Source organism: Saccopteryx leptura, chromosome 8 (assembly GCF_036850995.1).
Source record: "Saccopteryx leptura isolate mSacLep1 chromosome 8, mSacLep1_pri_phased_curated, whole genome shotgun sequence".
Lineage (NCBI taxonomy): Eukaryota > Metazoa > Chordata > Mammalia > Chiroptera > Emballonuridae > Saccopteryx > Saccopteryx leptura.
The window spans coordinates 51937461-51959703 of NC_089510.1; the positions used below are offsets into that span (position 1 = coordinate 51937461).

The 22243-nt window shown below is 38.3% G+C and overlaps 2 protein-coding genes across 3 annotated transcripts in view; both read right to left on the bottom strand.

Annotated features, from left to right (window-relative positions):
- The window catches only part of PARP9 (poly(ADP-ribose) polymerase family member 9), a 357437-nt gene that overhangs the window by 229405 nt on the left and 105789 nt on the right, over positions 1–22243 (bottom strand). The window lies entirely within an intron of this gene.
- HSPBAP1 (HSPB1 associated protein 1) overlaps positions 1–22243 on the bottom strand; it is a 66347-nt gene that overhangs the window by 38695 nt on the left and 5409 nt on the right. Inside the window, exons 2-4 of one of the 2 annotated variants that reach the window (XM_066347403.1) lie at positions 17948–18124; positions 14034–14219; positions 455–636 (exon numbers count right to left, since the gene is read on the bottom strand). In XM_066347403.1, the coding sequence (XP_066203500.1) occupies positions 455–636; positions 14034–14219; positions 17948–18124 (545 nt within the window). The remainder of the gene's footprint in view (positions 1–454; positions 637–14033; positions 14220–17947; positions 18125–22243) is intronic. The other variant, XM_066347404.1, reaches the window with a different exon arrangement.

A 22243-nucleotide genomic window follows, 5' to 3' on the forward strand; every position in this document is an offset into this window, starting at 1 on the left:
AGACCTGTATACTAAACCCCTAAAGCGGGAGAGATGGAGGCAGCAGCCTGAATACTTCTAGGAATGTTTCCTTCAGGTAATCAGTTTTGTATCTCCATCTGCCTCACCAACAAAAGAAGAACTTATATGCAGGTAAAAGGAAAGAAGTTTTATACACAATCTATGCTTCTAACCTACTCCAAACCAGCCCAGGCGCTGTTTAAAGGCGCAGGAGAGAGGGCATAGCAAATTTGGTGGGTAGAAAAACAGTGAGAAGGCTGCTCGTCTGTGTGCCAAACATACCACTTCTCTTGAGCAAATCGTTTGGCTTGAATGCATAAAATACTCAACACTCACAGGGACCTCTTTTGAGAGAAAGAGACAGTAAAGGAAAAAAGTGCCAGGGAAATTCTAACTTGTGATCTTTCCTCAAGAACAAATTATTACTACGATTAAAAGGAACATACTGACTTACCTGGAAAATATCTGTCTTGTCTTCAAATAGATCGACGACATATTTATAGTCAGCATAAGCCCAGAATTTGGAATAATCATAGTCTCTAAATGACCCAGAAATACTAGAGTGGTCATAGTTCCAGGTCAGAAACTCTTCAAGTGTAGCTTCTACATAATGACATGTAGTTTCAAACTGAGGAACTGCAATGTAAAAGAACCCAACTTCAAATGTATACAGAACAATTTGAAAATTTTTTTTCTTAAAAAATAAAAATAATTTCAACCAAAAATGTTAACTACCATTTAATTAAATTAATTTTATACTTGCTATATCATTTAAATTATTTACAACACTCACAATACTCATGATTAAACATAAAAGTAAAAAACACCAAAGTGTCTTTCGATAGATAGTTGGATACAGTACATATATACAATGGAATACTCCTCAGCCAGAGAGCAAAGAAAATGACTCCCCCTCCTAACAAAAAAAAGAAATAAAAACCCTTATGAACATGGACAATAGTGTGGTGAATGCTGGGAGGGGGTCTTGGAGGAGGTTAAGGGGGCATACATAGTGAGGGACGAAACTTGACTTGTGCGGATGAACACACAGTGTGTTGTACAGATAATGTGCTGTAGAATCGGGCACCTGAAACCTGTATAATTATGTTAACTAGTGTCACGCTAATAAATTCAGTTAAAAAAAGATAAAATATTGACACTTGCAACATGGATGGATCATGAGACTATCATGCTAGGTGAAATAAGTTAGAGAAAAAAAAGTCAAGAACCATATGATTTCCCTCATATGTAGGATATAAAACTGAAAAACAGACAAATAAAAACTCACAAGCGCAGACAACAGTATGATGGTTACCAGAGGGAAAGAGGGTTGGAGGGGAAGCATCAAACAGTAAAGGGGGTCAAACAGATCGTGATGGAAAAAGATTTGACTGGGTGGTAACACACAATGCATTATAGAGATGATATATTATAATATGTACACTTGAAACCTATATAATTTTATTAACCAGTGTCACACCAATAAAATTTAATAGATAAATTTTTTAAAAGACACTATAAAATTAACCATTCTTTTTCTTTTTGTTTTTTAAGTGAGAGGCGGAGAGGCAGAGACAGACTCCTGCATGTGCCCTGACGGGGATCCACCAGCAAGTCCCCTACTTGGCCATGCCATGGCCATCTGGAGCTGCAGCTCCATTGTTCGGCAACCGAGCTATTTTAGCACCTGAGGCGAGGCCATGAGCCATCCTCTGTACAGGGTCAACTTTGCTTGAACCATTCGAGCCATGGCTGCGGGAGGAAGAGAGAGAGAGAGAGAGAGAGAGAGAGAGAGAGAGGGAAAGAGAAATGAATGGGGTGGGGGAGAGGTGCAGAAGAAGATGGGCGCTTCTCCTGTCTGCCCTGACCAGGAATCAAACCCAGGATTTCCACACGCCAGGCCGACGCTCTACTACTGTGCCAACTGGCCAGGGCCCCATTCATCTTTAAATAAAATAAAATATTCTAAGTTAAAAAAAAAGATATGATTTTAACCTTAAGAGTAAAGACTACTCTTACTGTTGGCTGATTCAGTTGTTAAACAATCCAAAAGCTTTTCTGGGAAAAAAAAGGTTTATTGAGCCAAATGCTAGCCAGAAAAAGGACCAAGACCTGGAGCATGCAGTCTAATCCAGAGAAGACAACTATCTCCTGTTCTGGGATTGAGGGGGCTTTTTATTTTTTTATTTTTTTTAATTTTTCCAAAGTGAGAAGCAGGGTGAGCAGACAGACTCTTGTATGAGCCCAACCAGGATCCACCCGGCATGACCACCAGGGGGCGATGCTTGGCCCATATGGGGCGTTGCTCCACTACAATCTGAGCCATTCTAAAGCCTGAGGCGGAGGCCATGGAGCCATCCTCAGCACCCAGGCCAACTTTGCTCTGGTGGAGCTTTGGCTGCAGGAGGGGAAGAGATAGAGAGAAAAAAGAGGGGGAAGAGTAGAGAAGCAGGTGGGCACTTCTGTGTGCCCTGGCCAGGAATGAACCTGAGACTTCCACATGCTGGGTCGGCACTCTACCGATGAGCCAACCAGCCAGGGCCTGAAAGGACGCTTTAATGCAAACAGTTTGGGGAAGAAAGATGTAAGATTTTTTGAAAGAATTTACACTGGCTGTAGAGATAAAGGGAGTGGGAGAAGGTGAAACAGGGCTAGTTCTGGGATAGGTGCACAGTATATAAGGAAGAAATGTATGCTCTTTAGGATTGGCTGTGGGCAATAGTCTGTGAAATTCACGTGTCAGCAAGATGTGGTGGCACCTGGTGGTTGGGGTACCCTATATAACGGAGGAAACAGTCTTCTGGAAATTCAAAGTTCCAACATACATTCAGGAAGTAAGCAGTCTTTTGTGGGTTCTGCCTTGGCAGTTAACTGATTGACCTCCCTTGTCTCTTCCTTCTACCCTCCAGCCTGCTATAATCGAAGACAACTCAGAGTTTTTTTCTTCTCACAGTAATCAAATGAAATACTTTAGTATCAAATTCTCCAAGATCTGTGAGGTCTAAACTATTTTCATTGTAATACTATGACATTATTTGCCTTTTTCATTCTCATTCTCTTACGAGTTTTCCAGAGGCTAAATGACATGCATTGATGTCACTGCTTTGACAGCTAGCAGAATAAGTGCTTGTGTTCTCATATTTTAAAATGTCTCCATTTTAATTTCTAATATAGTGTCACTAGATATAACCTACATCAACAAGAGCTTATTGGGGTACTTGATATTTTTTATGTGTAAAGGGAACCTCAAACCAAAAAGTTTGAGAACCATTCTTCAGATTAAAAAAAAAGGGCAACACAAAAGCCTTCTGAAAATTTTCTGACTTTATGCTGTATATATATCATACACAGCTATTCAAAATCATTACGTTGACAACAGCAATTTAAAGTCTGTTCATTTTTCATGAACTCATTTATTTCAAAATCATTTATTAAGTACCTAATTTGTATCTAGTACTGTGCTCAGGCTTATGGGAACATAAATAGATAATACTCTTGTGTTTAGAATATATTATAATTAGACACAGATAAAGCTTTACTCAGAATCATAGGGAATCTGAGGCATCATATAATTAAAGGCAGTATTTTGTACCACAGGCAAACAGGAAAAGGCAAAGATGAGGGTTGATCAGAAAAGTTTAGAGAGGTCCATTCACAGTGGTTGGTTATTATGGGTATGGCTTATTTATACATGAACTATTCTGCTGAACAGTGATGAAATAAAAATTATTTGCAATTAGCAGAATATTTTAAATGCACAATGAGAAGTTAATATTCAAGAAATCTAATTACGATCTCCTTTGCAAAGCATAAAATTGTTCAAGAGGGATGTATATTTAATAAGTCAGCACAATGCTTGACACACAGCAGATGCTCGGGAAAAGGCACTGTTATTAGTACTTATTATAATTCATTCATGTATTTACTTGGGGCCCTTTTAAGAGTTAGCTGAATTAGTAATAAGAGAAGAATATTTAAACTCTTCTCTCAACAGCTTTTCCCTTTTCCCTCCATTTCTCCCTGAACCGCTTTGATTATGCCCATCATCTCTCCCACTTCCTCTCCTTTCCCTACAGCTCAGAATGGCAGAGTAGTAGAGGAGAGAGGCATCTTAATTCACCTACTTTACTTGTCACCTGACTTTGAAAAGCAGGAAAACTTAACTAGGGTACATTTATCTAACAGATAAAAATCTGCATACTTAAGAACTTATTTAAATTTGGTAAGTTTTGAGAAGTATTTAAAACACTGCCTGGCACACAGTAACCCATCAATATGCAGAAGCTTTTATTATCATCAATATCATCAAGAATTTACAAGCAAAATCCCCTGTGATTTCTACAAGCAAGAAAGCTGCATGGTGCTGGGAAACAGGAGTCATTCCAGCTTTTAAGCTCCACGCTGGAAGACATTACACTCTCTTGTGAGTTTTCACTTCATGGAATTCAGTCCAGCTGACCCAACTGAACACTGAACTCGCTGCTGGGTGGACTGGGTAAGACTCGTCAGTGAAGGCCAGTTTACACGGGCATGTCTGCACTGCAGCTACATGAGGGCACTTCGTTTCTGTCACAGTGAGTTCTGTGCTTAAAAAAGTGAAAATCTGGCCCTGGCCGGTTGGCTCAGCGGTAGAGCATCGGCCTGGCGTGCGGGGGACCCGGGTTTGATTCCCGGCCAGGGCACATAGGAGAAGCGCCCATTTGCTTCTCCACCCCCCCCCCTCCTTCCTCTCTGTCTCTCTCTTCCCCTCCCGCAGCCGAGGTTCCATTGGAGCAAAGATGGCCCGGGCGCTGGGGATGGCTCCTTGGCCTCTGCCCCAGGCGCTAGAGTGGCTCTGGTCGCTGCAGAGCGACGCCCTGGAGGGGCAGAGCATCACCCCCTGGTGGCCAGAGCGTCGCCCCTGGTGGGCGTGCCGGGTGGATCCCAGTCGGGCGCATGCGGGAGTCTGTCTGACTGTCTCTCCCCGTTTCCAGCTTCGGAAAAATACAAAAAACAAACAAACAAAAAAAGTGAAAATCTAAAAATGCAAAAGTTACATGTAAGAACTGTTACTGTCGGGAATACTGTAATGAATGGGAACAACAGGCTTTTTCATCTACATCAAGATTTCAAAATGGAATCTTTACCTTCCTTCCTTGTAGTAGCAGCACCAAAGGTACTGTTTTCATTCTGGTATCATGATAATTTTTCTGGATAGTACAATTGTTTTTCTTCATTTATTCTATGCAATGGAATTATCCCTTTCTAACTTTATTATTATTGCTCTTTCATTTAACACCAAAGTAGCCTAGGCAGCTGCATCTTTCATCCTATTTACTGTCTAAATATTAAGTAGAAGCTCAACTGAGTTCAGAATTTAGATATAGGGTAGTACAAACTGAATTTAAAGGGGAGTCCTAAGTCTAACCTGTGGTGGCGCAGTGGATAAAGCGTCGACCTGGAAATGCTGAGGTCGCCGGTTCAAAACCCTGGGCTTGCCTGGTCAAGGCACATATGGGAGTTGACGCTTCCAGCTCCTCCCCCCTTCTCTCTCTCTGTCTTTCTCTCTCCCTCTCTCCTCTCTAAAAATGAATGAATAAATAAATAAATTAAAATACTTTAAAGGGGAGTCGTAAAATATTTTTTGCATAGTAGGGAAACAAATACTTCTCCATTTTGTTAGACTTCATCATTTTACAAGTAAGAAACACTGAATGAAATGTGGGTACTGAGTAAGACTTTTGATCATGACTCTACTCCCTATCTACAAATAGATAGGGTTATTTCTAAAACTGCTTTCAAAATTTCTGCCAGCTGAGTGAGGTATATATAGCTGAGCACATATGTTGGCAAATGAATTTGATTCACAATGGTTTCAAAGAGCTATATGATGTCACCTGCTTCCTAAAATAAACTAAAAGATATATTACATTAAAATCTAATTATTATTATTATTTTAAACATTCTTTTTGTTGTTGTTGTTAAATTAGAAAAAGGGAGATAGTGAGACAGACTGCCACATGTACCCCGACCAGATCCACCTGGCAAAGCCCGTCTGGGGCAAATGCTTGAATCAATCAGGCTAATTTTAGCACCTGAGATGATGTGCTTGGACCAACTGAGCTATCCTCAGTACCTGGGCCAATGCTTGAACCAATCTAGCCACTGGCTGCAGGAGGGGAAAAGGGAGAGAAGGGGGAGAGGGGGAGGGAGAGAAGCAGATGGTTGTTTCTTCTGTGTGCCCTGATTGGGAATCAAACCCAGGACAAAGCCGACACTCTATCCACTGAGCCACTGGCCAGGGCCCAATTTCAAGCATTCTAAAAAAAGTATAACCAAGACCAAAAAGCAAAAATAATTAAGTAAGTAAGTAAATAAATAAATCCAACAGAATGAAAACAAAGTTATCACTGCTTATAAAATTATATACTTATCTTCCTAGAAAACCCATAATAATAAATTAAACTATATTCATTGTTAAGTGGCTAAGTAAAAAAAGAAATATCAGAACAAATTATATATTTATGCACCAATCACAACTAGTTAGAAAAATATAATAGACTAAAATAATTCCTTCAAAGCTACAAAAACTTTACAATATTTTCAAAAATTTTTAGAAGAATATGAAAACTCCAAATCTTTTTAATGAGAGAAAATAAATTTAATAAGATAACATGCTCTTCTGTAGGAAGATAACAATAGTATCACAAGGTAGATTTTATTCTTATAAAATCGATATAAGTTACTTCCTTTTAAATTAACTTATAGAGCTTAATGAATTTTCATTTTAGGCCCTGGTTAGCTGGCTCAGTGGAGAGAGAGTCAGTAGGGGAAAAAGGATTATTCAGTAAATGGTACTGAAATAAAAAGGTATTGATATTTCCAACTTAATTATTTGGAAAATAGAAAACACCACATACCAAAGTAAATATGAAATGAATAGAAAGTAAAATGTAAAAAAAACTCATTAAGCTCTTAAAATATTAGAATATTTATCTTTTTTCAAGATACAGAAAAAATTTCTAAATAAATTAAGATTAAACATGTTAATGAAACATTACTTGATTTGACTATATACAAAGAGGTAAAAAATGTGAAGCAAAATCAAAAGGCAAACAATAAGGTTGGGAAACACAGTGTTAACCACACAGAAACTGAATTTCTTGAACATGATCCTTTCTCCTTTCTGTCTGTCCATTCCCTTTCTTATTGGTTAAGCCAGTGGTTCTCAAAGTGTGCGTCCTAGAAGATTTCCAGGTGCACCCTATGATATTCCAGAGAAATATGTGCCTGTTGGGGACCAAAAAACCAACAGGGTTTTGGAGTTTAGATTTTTGGTGGACAGAGGTGTGGGGAATTGGCAGTAAACTCACCTCACCCCCTACCTCACTTGCCTGATTAGGTTGCAAAAGGCTGTTAAGCTGTGGTGCTGGATTGTTTACACTACCCCGATGTCCCCTGGAAAGACTAGAGGCAAGTTTCTATCCTTTGTTTGGTATCAAGTTAAGATGATATGTATGGTGGGGGTTTTCTGCACTCAACACACATTAAAAGAGAGGAATTCTTCAATGTATTGATGAGGAAATGAGAGTTTGCCTTTCAAATATATGCCCAAACATTAAAGAAATAGCAAGGGCACATCAGGCTCATGTTTCTCATAAACACAAGAATGAAAAAACTTAACACATTCATGCCGGACCTGCCGAAATTACTAAATCTTACAAAGAATGTATCTATATATATAAAAAGATAATTTTTTGTTGTTTTTTAAATTTTTTAATCCCTCTTTTTTTACAAATTCTAAAAAGTATAACTCAAAAAATGTAACATAAAAATATTTTTTAGCCTGACCTGTGGTGGCGCAGTGGATAAAGCGTCGACCTGGAATGCTGAGGTCGCTGGTTCAAAACCCTGGGCTTGCCTGGTCAAGGCACATATGGGAGTTGATGCTTCCTGCTCCTCCCCCTTTCTCTATCTCTCCCTCTCTCTCTCTCCCCTCTCTCTCTAATAAAAGTAAATAAATAAAATCTAAAAAAGTAAATAAATAAAAATTTTTAAAAAAAATATTTTTTAATGTCAGAATAAATTTAATTTTGTCGTATTTACTTCGTTTAATTACCATAAAAGCACACTTGGACTTTATATTTTTTTCTTTAATATTTGACTTAATTATTATGACATATTTCTCAGAAATTTGTATATAGTGAGCTTACAATTATTTGTAGGATTTTAAATGCTCCCTGACTTCAAAAAGTTTAAGAACCACTGCTGTAGTGATTGGTTAGGGCCAGGTTATGGAGTAGTTGATCTTTGTAAGAGGTCTTGATATTAACCATGGCATCATTCTGCCTAGTTTTGTGAGGGAGTGGTCAGTAGGGTCCCTCTTCTTTCATGGGCCTGGGGCTGAAACACAACTGAGGTCAAGATGTATCTTTAATTTGACCAAAACTCTGTTTCTGTAGTCAACAGATCTGAGGCTTTATTCTTAGACAGTTTGATGCTGACTGGAGTCTGATGTTTTAAGGGCTTAACTCATACCTGAATGTCTGAGGCAGCGGCAGAGGGGGTGGTGGACCTGCAGACAGACCACACCTGGGGAACACAGAGGCCACACCCACTGGACTCCTGTGGCCACACCCTTTTAATACACAGACAGAATGGAAAGGCAGAGAAATGCACCCAAATGAATCAAGAGAAATCCTCAGAAAAGGACTTGAATGAGTCAAAAATAATCAAATTATCAGATGCAGAGTTTAAAATAATGATTGTTAGGATGCTCAAAGATCTTAGAACAGCAATAGATGGACATAGTGAGCACCTAAATAAAGAGATAGCAAATATATAAAAGGACATTGAAATAATAAAAAAATAAGTCAGAAATGACAAATACAATATCAGAAATGAAGACCACAATGGAAGGAATTAAAAGTAGGATGGATGAAGCTGAGGATCGAAACAGTGAGTTAGAGGACAAGATAAATGAAAGCATTGAAGCAGAGCAGCAAAAAGAAAAGAGACTCAAAAAGTCTGAAGAAACTCTAAGAGAGCTCTGTGACAACATGAAGAGAAATAACATGCGCATCATAGGGGTTCCTGAATAAGAAGAGAGAGAGAACAAGGGATAGAGACTTTGTTCAATCAAATCATAGCTGAAAACTTCCCTAAATTGATGCAGGAAAAAGTCATACAATTTCAAGAAGCACAGAGAATTCCATTAAAGAGAAACCCAAAGAAATCTACACCAAGACACATCATAATTAAAATACCAAAGCTAAGTGATAAAGAAAAAATATTAAAAGCTGCTAGAGGAAAAAAGGCTATCACCTACAAAGGAACCCCCATAAAAATGACATCCGACTTCTCAACAGAAACACTTGAGGCCAGAAGAGAATGGCAAGAAATATTCAAAGTAATGCAGAACAAGAGCCTACAACCAAGACTACTTTATCCAGCAAGGCTATTGTTTAAAATTGAAGGACAAATAAAAAGCTTCCTAGACAAAAAAAGACTCAAGGAATTCATTACAACCAAACCAATGCTGCAAGAAATGTTAAGAGGCCTACTGTAAACAGAACAAAGGGGTAAAAGAATATAGTAAAAGAGGAAGCTAGCTTTAAAGAATAAAATGTCAATAAACAACTACATATCAATAATAACCTTAAATGTAAATGGATTAAATGATCCAATCAAAAGACATACAGTAGCTGCGTGACACATCTCAAAACAAAAGATACACATAGACTAAAGGTAAAAGGATGGAAAAAAATATTTCATGCAAATGAAAATGAAAAAAAAGCTGGGGTAGCAATACTTATATCAGACAAAATGGACTTTAAAACAAAGGGTATAGTAAGAGATAAAGGAGGTCACTACATAATGATAAAGGGAGCAATCCAACAGGAAGATATAACCATTATAAATATCTACGCACCTAATATAGGAGCACCTAAATATATAAAGCAGACTTTGATGGATAATAAAGGGCAAGATCAACAGCAATACTATAATAGTAAGGGATTTCAATACCCCACTAACATCACTAGATAGATCCTCAAGAAAAAAAATTAACAAAGAAACAGCAGACTTAAAGGACACTAAATCAGGGGTCGGGAACCTTTTTGGCTGAGAGAGCCATGAACACCACATATTTTAAAATGTAATTCCATGAGAGCCATACAACAACCCGTGTATGTTACGCATTATCCAATAAAAATTTGGTGTTGTCACAGAGGAAAGCTGTGATTGGCTCCAGCCACCCGCAACCATGAACATGAGCAGTAGGAAATGAATGGGTTGTAATACATGAGAATGTTTTATATTTTTAACATTATTTTTTTTGTTAAAGATTTCTCTGCCTGACCTGTGGTGGCACAGTGGATAAAGCGTCGACCTGGAAATACTGAGGTCACCGGTTCGAAACCTTGGGCTTGCCTGGTCAGGGCACATATGGGAGTTGATGCTTCCAGCTCCTCCCCCCTTCTCTCTCTCTCTCTCTCCTCTTTCTCCCTCTCTGTCTCTCTCTCTCCCTCTCTCTCTCCTCTCTAAAAATGAATAAATAAAAAAAAAAAAAAATAAGGCCTGACCTGTGGTGGCGCAGTGGATGGGGCATCGACCTGGAATGCTGAGGTCACCGGTTCAAAACCCTGGGCTTGCCTGGTCAGGGCACATATGGGAGTTGGTGCTTCCTGCTCCTCCCCCTGTTCTCTCTCTATCTCTCCCTCTCTCTCTCTATCCCCTCTCTAATAAAAATGAATAAATAAAATCTAAAAAAAAAAAAAAAAAGATTTCTCTGCGACCCAGATGCAGCCATCAAAAGAACCACATCTGGTTCACGAGCCATAGGTTCCCAACCGCTGCACTAGATCAACTGGATTTAATAGATAACTTCAGAAACTTTCACCTTAAAGCAGCATAATATACATTCTTTTCAAGTGCTCACGGTACATTCTCTAGGATAGACAACGTGTTACGGCCCAAAAGAGGTCTCAACAAATTTAAGAAGATTGAAATCATATCAAGCATCTTCTCTGATCACAATGGCATAAAACTAGAAATCAACCACAACAGAAAAACTAAAATATACTCAAACACATGGAAACTAAATAGCATGATATTAAATAACAAATGGGTTAACAATAAGATCAAAGAAGAAATTTAAAAATTCCTAGAAACAAATGATAATGAGTATACAACAACTCAAAATTTATGGGACACAGCAAAAGCAGTACTGAGAGGGAAGCTCGTAACACTACAGGCACACCTTAAAAAGCCAGAAAAAGCTCAAATAAACAACCTAACTCTGCATCTAAAAGAACTAGAAAAAGAACAGCAAGTAAAGCCCAGAGGTAGTAGAAGGAAGGAAATAATAAAGATCAGAGCAGAAATAAATGACATAGGCTAAAGAAACAATACAGAGGATCAATGAAATCAGGAGGTGGTTCTTTCAAAAGGTAATCAAGATCGATGAACCTTTAACCAGAATGACCAAGAAGAAAAGAGAGAGGACTCAAATAAATAAAATTAGAAATGAGAGTGGAGAAATAACAACTGACACAACAGGAATACAAAATATTGTAAGAAAATACTATGAAGAACTGTATGCCAAAAAATAGACAACTTAGGTGAAATGGACAACTTCCTTGAAACATATAATCTTTCAAAAATCAATCTGGAAGAATCAGAAAAATCTAAACAGACTGATTACAACAAATGAGATTGAAACAGTTATCAAAAAACTCCCAACAAACAAAAGTCCTGGGCCAGATGGCTGGTGAATTCTACCAAAATTCAAAGAAGAACTAACTCCTATACTTATCAAACTATTTCAAAAAATTCAAGAGGAAGAAAGACTTCCAAGCTCCTTTTATGAGGTGAGCATAACTGATTCCAAAACCAGGCAAAGACAACACAAAGAAAGAAAATTATAGGCCAATTTCCCTGATGAATTTAGATGCTATAATAAAATTCTGACAAAATATTAGCAAACTGGATCCAGCAATACATAAAAAAAAAAATCATACATCATCATCAAGTGAGATTTGTTCTGGGGAGGCAAGGATGGTACAATATTCATAAATCAATCAATGTGATTCATCACATAAACAAAAGGAGAAAAACCACATGATAATTTCAATAGATGCAGAAAAAGTGATAAAATCCAGCACCCATTCATGATCAAAAACTCTCAGCAAAGTGGGAATTCAGGGAACATATCTCAACATGATAAAGACCATCTATGAAAAACCCACAGCCAACATTATAATTAATGGGCAAAATGAATTTTATCTGAATTTAAAAAAACACACAATATCTTTAGTAAAAACTCAGAGGAGGCCCTGGCCGGTTGGCTCAGCGGTAGAGTGTTGGCCTGGCGTGCGGGGGACCCAGGTTCGATTCCTGGCCAGGGCACATAGGAGAAGTGCCCATTTGCTTCTCCATCTCCCCCCCCCTTCCTCTCTGTCTCTCTCTTCCCCTCCCACAGCCAAGGCTCCATTGGAGCAAAGATGGCCCGGGCGCTGGGGATGGCTCTGTGGCCTCTGCCCCAGGCGCTAGAGTGGCTCTGGTCGCGGCAGAGTGATGCCCCGGAGGGGCAGAGCATCGCCCCCTGGTGGGCAGAGCTTCGCACCTGGTGGGCGTGCCGGGTGGATCCCGGTCGGGCGCATGCGGGAGTCTGTCTGACTGTCTCTCCCCGTTTCCAGCTTCAGAAAAATACAAAAACACCTCAGAGGAGTTGCTCACAACCAGAGACTTTTCACTTTCTCTTATTTCTATGCTTACATATCAACTTGCAAATGTCAAATTACTGTGTCTCATCTATGAAACAGGATAATAATAGTACCATTCTAACAGAGTTTGAAGAAGACTAAGAGAGCTAATACGTATAAAACATTCAGAACAATCCATGACACAATAGCTCTTGGTAACTGTTAGCTATTAGCAGTATTATTGTATTTGGAGTCCAACCATGATGGGATAAAAACACTATTCCTATTTCTTCCAAATTATTGTTGTCAATGAGTGGAAGATTTATTTGATTGCAATCAAGAAGTAAAAAGCATAAGCTGACTTTTATGTGGCTGCTGATGGTCTAGCATTTATTTTCAAAATACAGTAAATCGTTTGGTCTGTGATTAGAATGAGATGCCAGAGTTTCGGGTATATTAATCTTGCTTTACCTGTTGTGGGAGTATAAGGAAATTCTAGACACCAAAACTCAAATGATTCTATGAGCTCTGCTAGAAGGTCAACATAAAAGAAAGAAACGTGGAGAAGCTGGGTAATTTTTCCAGTTCCGACACAGGTATTAATAAATATTTATAGAGCCCTTGACAGCAATACTGAAAACACTGAATTTCTAGACTACCAAACTTACCCATATTTAAATATAAGTTAAACACACATTCTAAAGCCCGACCATGGCTATGGACTCCTTTAGATTAGAAACAGCACTATTTTTTCTTTTAAATTAACTATTTGTAGAGGTAACAATAATTGCTTTATTGGACTATAACATAAAAATCAAAACATTACAAGTCCTCAGGAAAGAAGGAGCTGACAAAATCTAATTGCTTAAGAGAATGAAGAAAAGCCTGCTTTATATGTATTTCACAATTATGCAGTGTATTAGAGGTCAGGCAGCTGATAAAGCAGAGATAAAATTTCAGCCAAGACTCAGCACTATAAATAGTGCCTGAAGCCATAGATAAAAGGACACATTCTACACGAGTCAAAAGTGGGAGCCAATATTAGATTAGTATTGGTCTTTTTCAGTTACACAGGAACAGAAATAATAGCTCAGTAATACATATTTATTGAGTATCTACCACACACGTGAACAAAAACATTTTATATGAAGTTATAAGATATAGGTTATTCTTTAAAAAGAATCTTAACACAAACTGTCCTTCTAAAACTTCCATTAAAATATTCCCTATCTGCAAATGGTCAAAAAGAGAAACAGAAATAAAGAATTTTCTAGAGATAAAGAAACCACTGCTGGGAATGTGAAAATGCTATTGAAGAGACATTATTATTATGATTACTTATGGTTCTACCTGTATCTGTGTTTTTCAATCCCATCCGGAATCGTATCTGCTTGCCATGAAGGATCTCAGAAAGGTGTTTAGCAGTCCAGTGTTGTGCTGGCCAGTCAAAAACCATATTATAGAAGATTGCAGGTTGCTGTAAGGACATGATAATTTCTTTTGCCTTCTCTGGCGTAAAAGGTTTGACATGCTCATCTAGGGAGAGAAATAAGTAGAACAACAGATATAATATGATAAAAATAGCCAATATTGCTTTTATTATGGCAAATCTTTTTATGTAATTACACTGTATTTACACTTCAGTTGTTACTGTTCATATAAATATTTAATCTCAAATATCAATAATTTAAAAAAAATTTATTGATTTTAGAAAGAGAGAGAGAGAGAGAGACGGAGAGACAGAAACATCGATCTGTTCCTGTATGTGCCCTGACCAGGGATCAAACCCACAACCTTTGTATATCAGGATGATGCCCTAACCAATCAGAGCCAACTATAATTCTTAAATGATATTACTTATTTAAAATTTTTAATGTTAAAAATTATTTACAACTTTCAACATCAAAAATGTTTTTAAAGGTTTTTCAAGTATTTATTTAAAATTAAAAAGATGCAATTTTTTGAAAGTATTATTTCCTAAGTAGAGGATTATGAAATGCTAATAGAAACTACCCTAGAACATGCCAAAGAGACTACTAATTAAAAAATATATACCTGACCTATGGTGGCACAGTGGATAAAGCATCAACCTGGATTGCTGAGGTCGCTGGTTCAAAACCCCGTATTGCCTGGTCAGGGCACATTGGTATGGGAGTGATGCTTCCTGCTCCTCCCCCCTTTTCCCTCCTCTCTCTAAAAATGAATAAATTAAAAAAAAATACATCAGTCAATGGGATAAAGGCAGTGGTGGAATTCAGCCAGTTCCCAAAGGTTCAGCAAAACCGATACCTAAGTTTTGTTGAGTTCAGTGAACTGGTTGTTAAAATGGCACTTGTAATCAGCATTTTCTCTGAGGTGGGCGCCTAGGCAGCTACCCAAAGTAAAAATCACAAATTTATATTCCTTATTCCTTTTTAACATTCACCTGTGCAACAGCGTATTCTAAGCACCTATAGTAATTAATCTTCATTCTGTCCATAGGTGAAAAAAATTTGATGGCACTATGCTTGTAATATTTATTTATTCATTTCATAAAACTCATTATACCTTTGATGAAATACTACATTTTAATTCCCTCGTGTTTGTTAGTTCAGTAAACAAACATATAACATAAAGAGAGAAAGTGCCAAACCACCAGGCAGTGACAACTTGTATTGTTTTTTGTCAGGTATTACGAAAATTTTGTCTTTTCATTAATATTTTAAAACTCTTTCTTATAACATAATCTAGTTTTGTGTACCTCTTTTATTGTTCTCATTTAAGTATTAAATGCATGAAATAATAAACTACCTTTCGGCACATCTTTTTTTATACTTAATACGGTCATTAAGGCAGAGAATCGGTTGTTAAATTATTTGAATCCCAATCCCACCACTGGAAAAGATAATTATTTTTACGGAAAGATTTAAAAGGATAAAAAATGTGCTAGAATGGGTATCAGTGTTAATCCTTGGCCTCAAATGAGTCTTTAAACAGTATAGGACTATGCACTAACTACTTCAATAAATTTCACAGAATTGTAGAACGTTAATTCTGTATAGAATAGTAAAGACTAGTATTTGTTAAATAAAAGAACAGGGAAATTTTTCTTTAAAGACATTGTAAGATGAAAGTTTTTTAGGAAAGGTAAAAAATATTTCATATTCTGACCCCTAAAACATATATTTACAATTCTTTTTTTTTTATTTTTTTTTTTTTTATCTTTTTTTTTTTTCCTTTTTTCATTTTTCTGAAGCTTGGAAACAGGGAGAGACAGTCAGACAGACTCCCGCATGCGCCCGACCGGGATCCACCCGGCACGCCCACCAGGGGCGACGCTCTGCCCACCAGGGGGCGATGCTCTGCCCATCCTGGGCGTCGCCATGTTGCGACCAGAGCCACTCTAGCGCCTGAGGCAGAGGCCACAGAGCCATCCCCAGCGCCCGGGCCATCTTTGCTCCAATGGAGCCTTGGCTGCAGGAGGGGAAGAGAGAGACAGAGAGGAAAGCGCGGCGGAGGGGTGGAGAAGCAAATGGGCGCTTCTCCTGTGTGCCCTGGCCGGGAATCGAACCCGGGTCCTCCGCACGCTAGGCCGACGCTCTACCGCTGAGCCAACCGGCCAGGGCCATATTTACAATTCTTTAAATGAGCTGAACTGTGTATTTCAGTTACCTAATCTATAATTACACTTAATTCACATATATATATAAACGTGTGTGTGTGTGTATATATATATAGAGATATAGATATATATATATGTATATATAATTTTTTATTTTTTTTTAGAGAGACAGACAGGAACATCAAGCTGCTCCTGTACGTGCCCTGACTGAGGAATCAACTGGCATCCTCCGCACTCCGGGATGGTGTTCCACTCAAGCAAACTACCTGGCCAGGGCTTAGTTTTTATTGATTTTTAGAGAGACAGAGAGGAACGGAGAGAGAGGGGAGGGGAAAGGGAAGCACTCGTTTGTTGTTCCACTCAGTCGTGCATTCTTTGGTTACTTCCTGTGTGTGCACTGACGGGATCAAACCCACAACCTTGTTGTTTCAGGATGATGCTCTTAACCATCTGAGCTCATCAGCTAGGGCCTAATTCAGAAAAAAACTTAAAACTCATAAATAATCCAAATTCTCCCATCATCCAACTTTTTCTAAAATTTCTGATAAATGGAAGAAGGATGGGAAAGGACTCATCAACGAACTTGAGTAACTTGTCTGAATGTCTGAATATAAGGCTTGTCCTAAACCCTTGCTGAAAGTGAGCAGGCTCTAAGCCTTCGGCAGTTGACACTTGAGAACAATCTGTCACCTTCTACACGTCAGGGCTTCCAAGTCAGCAGGAAATCAGTGTGGATGCTTAGAGGGTAAGGTAGGTAGAAGAGCTGGGGACTGCATGGAGTGAGCAGGGGGGTTAGTTCTGATGTAAAAGAAGCCCAAGTTTATCTTTAAGTGATCTTTAAGTACTAAAGAAACCATTAAAACTGGATGTAACAAGCAATAAAAAGTTTATCTTTCCTTGAGATTTTTTTCTTCACTTTTGACATGTATGATAAATTCACATTTACGATCTGAACCCAGACTGGCCTATATATACAGTACAAGGTTACCCAGACTGCAGTGCACCAAATCTTCCTGGACTTGTAGTATGTAGATTCCGTGTGTACAAAAATGGACAAACTGAATTTTTAAAAATAATTTTTTAAAGTGTTGCTAGACTATGTATGAAAAGATGCAATACATTCATAACACTCTCTAATTTGTGGTATATAAATTAGAACTATCCTTACAGAAACAACTGGGAAAACGAAGCACAAGTCTCAAAAAACAACCCACTCACCTAGTAACTCCCATTATAGGAATTTGCTTTTACTAAAATAATTAATCATAAGCTATATACATATCCTTATATATTATATACGTGTACTCATACACATATCTACTATCACAATATAAATTTGAAAATATAAACAACCTAATGTCTAAAAGTTAAAAAAAAACACTAAATATTTTTCCCATGATACATATATCCATCAACAATCAAATGGAAGACCGTGTAGAAATATGTTGAGATGTAGGAAATGGAATTAACTCAGAAAGCTATGGCAGTAGCCAAGTGAGAAGTGTGACAAGAAGGCCCTGAACAAGAGTGGAAAGGAGGAAGGCAGAGATGGTCATGACGGAGAAACCCGCCACGTACTTTTATACACATTGTCCCAGAGCACTGAGGTTGCGATCCTAGGGTCAAGGATCCTAGGGTCATGACGGAGAAACCCACCACGTACTTTTATACACATTGTCCCAGAGCACTGAGGTTGCGATCCTAGGATCCAAGGTTGCCAGCTTGATTCCGAGGTCACAGTTCCAGCCCTGGTCTGGGCACATATGAGAAGCCATCAATGGCACAACTAAGTGGAACAAGTTGATGCCTCTCTCTCTCTCCTTTCCTTCCTCCTTCCTCTCTATTAAATAAATAAATAAGCACATGTGAGCCTCCAAGAAGCCTGTAAAACACAGGCAAAGAAAGTATTTTATTACCACTATCCAAAGGAAGAAAGGAAAGCTCAGATGTTCAAGGTCAATACCCCAGTGATGAACTGAAACTACAGGTCAGGTTCCCTGATTCCAAGTCCACTGCTCTGGTTCCAGAGGATTAAAACGGAGGGACTTACACTGGCACTAAAAACTCAGGAGAGATCATAAAAGCTGAAAAGATAAATAGGTTCAGGAAAGATGTGATCGATTCATAGATCCTAAATCCATATGTGCTGTCGGGGAGGGAGGAATGTTCTGGTTAGTGGCTATGTATGAGAGTGTGCTAGGGGAGGTGTTAACATCTGTAGTAGAGTGCTGGTTGCCTACCGAACCCCATACCCATTCTCTTCTGCCTTACTAACAGAACTTTGGGCACTGCGAGTAGCTGAAAAAGTATACTTTTTAGACTCCTCTGCGCATAAGAGTGGTCAGAGATATACAGTATCTGAATTTGATGAGTCAGCCCTTCTGCTCTTATCCTCCTCTTATCTTCAGCATGGGAAACAATATAATGGTTAGCCATCTTGAGAGATAAAAGGAGGCCCAGGAAATTGCAGCCTCAGCAGAAAGAATGCAAAGGTGTTCATCTTTGTGCCTCTGAGCCACCACTAGCAAAATTTTACTTCCTGAGTCCTTTCACACAAAAAAATTAACTCTTTTAGTCAAGCCAGTTATTAGCTCATAACTGGTGTAACACCTAGCCTTCTGAGGCTATTGTTTTCAAGGACAACCATATTCTCCCTGTTAAAAACAAAACAGGCCCAAAATGGAGTCACTTATGTTAAGCCCCAAGTCACCAATCTGAGACTTATAGTTTGCAGCCTCTCCTAGAAATGGAATATTAAACTAATTAGGAATCACTTGGTCAGCACTAGTGAGGTAACCTGCCTGCTAGACCCTGACAACCCCTAAAGGAAAATGACCTTGCCACAACCAATTCACTTTTTGCTGGTATCACTTCCTTGTTCCTACTCCCTTGTGCCTTTAAAAGTCTTTCATTTCATACAGTTCCTCAAAATGCCTTTCTATCTGCTAGATCGGATGCTGTTCAACCTATAAATTTCTGAATAAAGCCATTAAAATCTTTACATTTTACTCAGTTGAATTTTTTTTTTTAATTCCTTTAAAGTGCTCTGTGGCTTAAGTTGGATGAATCATGGCTGGTCTGACCCACTGTAGTACTGTCAGTTTTAAGGTTGTTAAATATTCAAGCTTTGAACATTTTACTTCTAGAAATTTAAAGGGCAGAGATAAAGAGAAGCACCAGTCCTTTTGGGGTTGGGGATTTATCTATTCTGATTATCTTAAATCAGAGCCAATAGCTCATATAGCTTTGAAAGTTCCCAAACCAGGACTAGCAATTTGAGAGAATAGCTTCAAAGAAGTAAATAAGTACTTTTTCCTCTAACATAATGTTAAAAAATTTAAAGTATTTAATGACCTGATCTAAAAAGCCCAGACATTATTTAATAGGAGACTCTAAAAACTAAAGCACCTGGCCCAGTAATTGGAATATATTAAATGTTCAAATATTTGCTAAATAATAAAAGTGCTATAGGCAGGGCATAGTAGTAAGATCCATAATAGGAAATCAGCATTTTTACAGAATTTCAGGCCTATCAGGGAAATAAAACAATCAGCTGGTTGTGAGATAAACTAATTTGGTTTCTGATAGTTTAATCAGCAATGAACTGGGACATTAAATTAACAAATTGAAGTGTTAGAATTTCCTTTAAAGAAGAATGCAATTTACACTGTATTAATTGAATAGCCTAGGGATGCACCCTGTCATTCCATGCCAAGAGTATCTGCAAAGAGCTATAAAAATTATAAAGCAAACTTGACAGCCTTTAAAAGATATGTGTATTTAAGTCTAACACTGCAGGAAGCAGCAATGTTTAATTAGATGACTTAGAAACTGCTGAAAAAACAGATTGGTGATCTAGGTGTTGCACAACAGTTTATTTGGACAATTTGTTCCAGCTTGATTAACAATCAATTCTTTGGAGATAGCGAAACACCATCAAAAAGCAAATTGCCTTTTTCTCAGTAATTATTTTCTTTAGTTAATGGAAAACACAAGATAATGTAAAATCGAGTTTCTCTGATCTGCTATCAATCTGGCTTCAGCCAGTGAATATGCAGTATGGATTTGTATTGGAGATTTGGAATTGAAGATGAGGACATGGAAAATATATCAAGTTGGAGACGAGAGACTGTTCCACGACGTGATCACTGTAGGACCTGCGAGCTGGACATGAGCCAGAACAGTGAATACTTACTACAAACCCCCCTTAGAGACGGTCTGATTGTAGTCATTGTTCATTCTGATACCAATCGGCACCCCTCTCACTAGGAGCTGGTTCCTGGAATAGGCCACTGTCCTGAGTAATTTTCTGTACCTGTAGCATTTACACCCTAGTACCCATGATATCCCCCCTTTACCCTATACAATTATTTGACACCCATCAAAAAGTAGGGGGAACTACTTCATCCTGCAGCCACCCAAGATGCTCCTCAGATGTAAGTTTCCCTTAATAATCTCTACTAATTACCAAACTGAGTGGTCAGCCTCTTTCTTCAGTCTTTCCCTGCTCAGAGTAGATTTTCAATCCGGGGACCTTTTCCTGAGTCTGCGGGTACTAACACAAATTTCCAGAATACTCTCCTAATATTAATTGAATACAACAAAGACAAAAATCTTGAAATTAAAATTAGCTCACAGCTCATGTCAGGTGTAATTTTAACAGAAATTTTAATAACTATTAAATTTAAATTTAAGTTTTCACTCTTATTCAAAAACTTTCTGAAGGTGACAAGAGTAAGTCACAAGTTACAATACAAAGACTCACCATAATGATACAACATGAATAAAAAATTGGCATGGAGGCCCTGGCAGGTTTGCTCAGTGGTAGAGCGTCGGCCTGGCATGCAGGAGTCCCGGGTTCGATTCCCAGCTAGGGCACACAGGAGAAGCGCCCATCTGCTTCTCCACCCCTACCCCTCTCCTTCCTCTCTGTCTCTTCCCCTCCCGCAGCTGAGGCTCCATTGGAGTAAAGTTGGCCCGGGCATTGAGGACGGCTCTGTGGCTTCTGCCTCAGGTGCTAGAATGGATCTGGTCACAACAGAGCAACACCCCAGATGGGCAGAGTATCCCCCCCTGGTGGGCATGCTGGGTGGATCCCGGTTGGGCGCATGCGGGAGTATGTCTGACTGCCTCCCCATTTCCAACTTCAGAAAAATACAAAAAAAAAAAAAAAAAGAATAAAAAAAATTGGCATGGAGAGCCAATTTATTTCTAAATATATACATATAAACCTATGATGGTTTCATCAGTTTGACAACTACTGCATATACACAGAGGAAAATTTAAAACCTCTGGAATGGTAAATATTATGGTGAAAATGGATGAATATTGGGCCATGTCAAAAAACACTGAACACTGATGGAATTATGCAAATACTAGTTAACAAAATGACTAAAGAACAAATGGCAAAATTTACATCAAAGATAGTTTTTTACTTTATAGTCACTATTTTAAAATGTCAATACAAATGAAGAAAATTCTCCAGAAAGTTAACATAATGCTTAACTTAACCAACGAACAGTTATAAACCCTTTGAATTTCAAGGTCTAGAAGGTGATGCCACTAAAGACACCACGACAAGAAATGTTGAGGTTGTTATGACTTGACTTTGCCAATACCATTATTTGGTGTGGTCGTGAACACCCAAACAAGTCCACCTGGGAACAGAGACAGTTACATGCTGGACAGCTACCATCCTCTTCTTCCTGCCTTCTTATACTAGTCACTCTTGCCCAGTTACCCCTCCTCTTTACTGTAACCCATATATTTTAAGTGAAGTTAGTACCAGAAAGGATAGTATCTCAAAGACTAAAGCTCTTTACAATGTTCAAAAGTATCTTCAAAATTTCTGTGAAAATGTTTCCATCTCTTCAGCTTCCACTAAGTAAGCTGAAATAATTCAAAATAAACTGGTTATTTTATTTCAATTTTTATCAAAAATCTTCAACAGCAGAGTCAT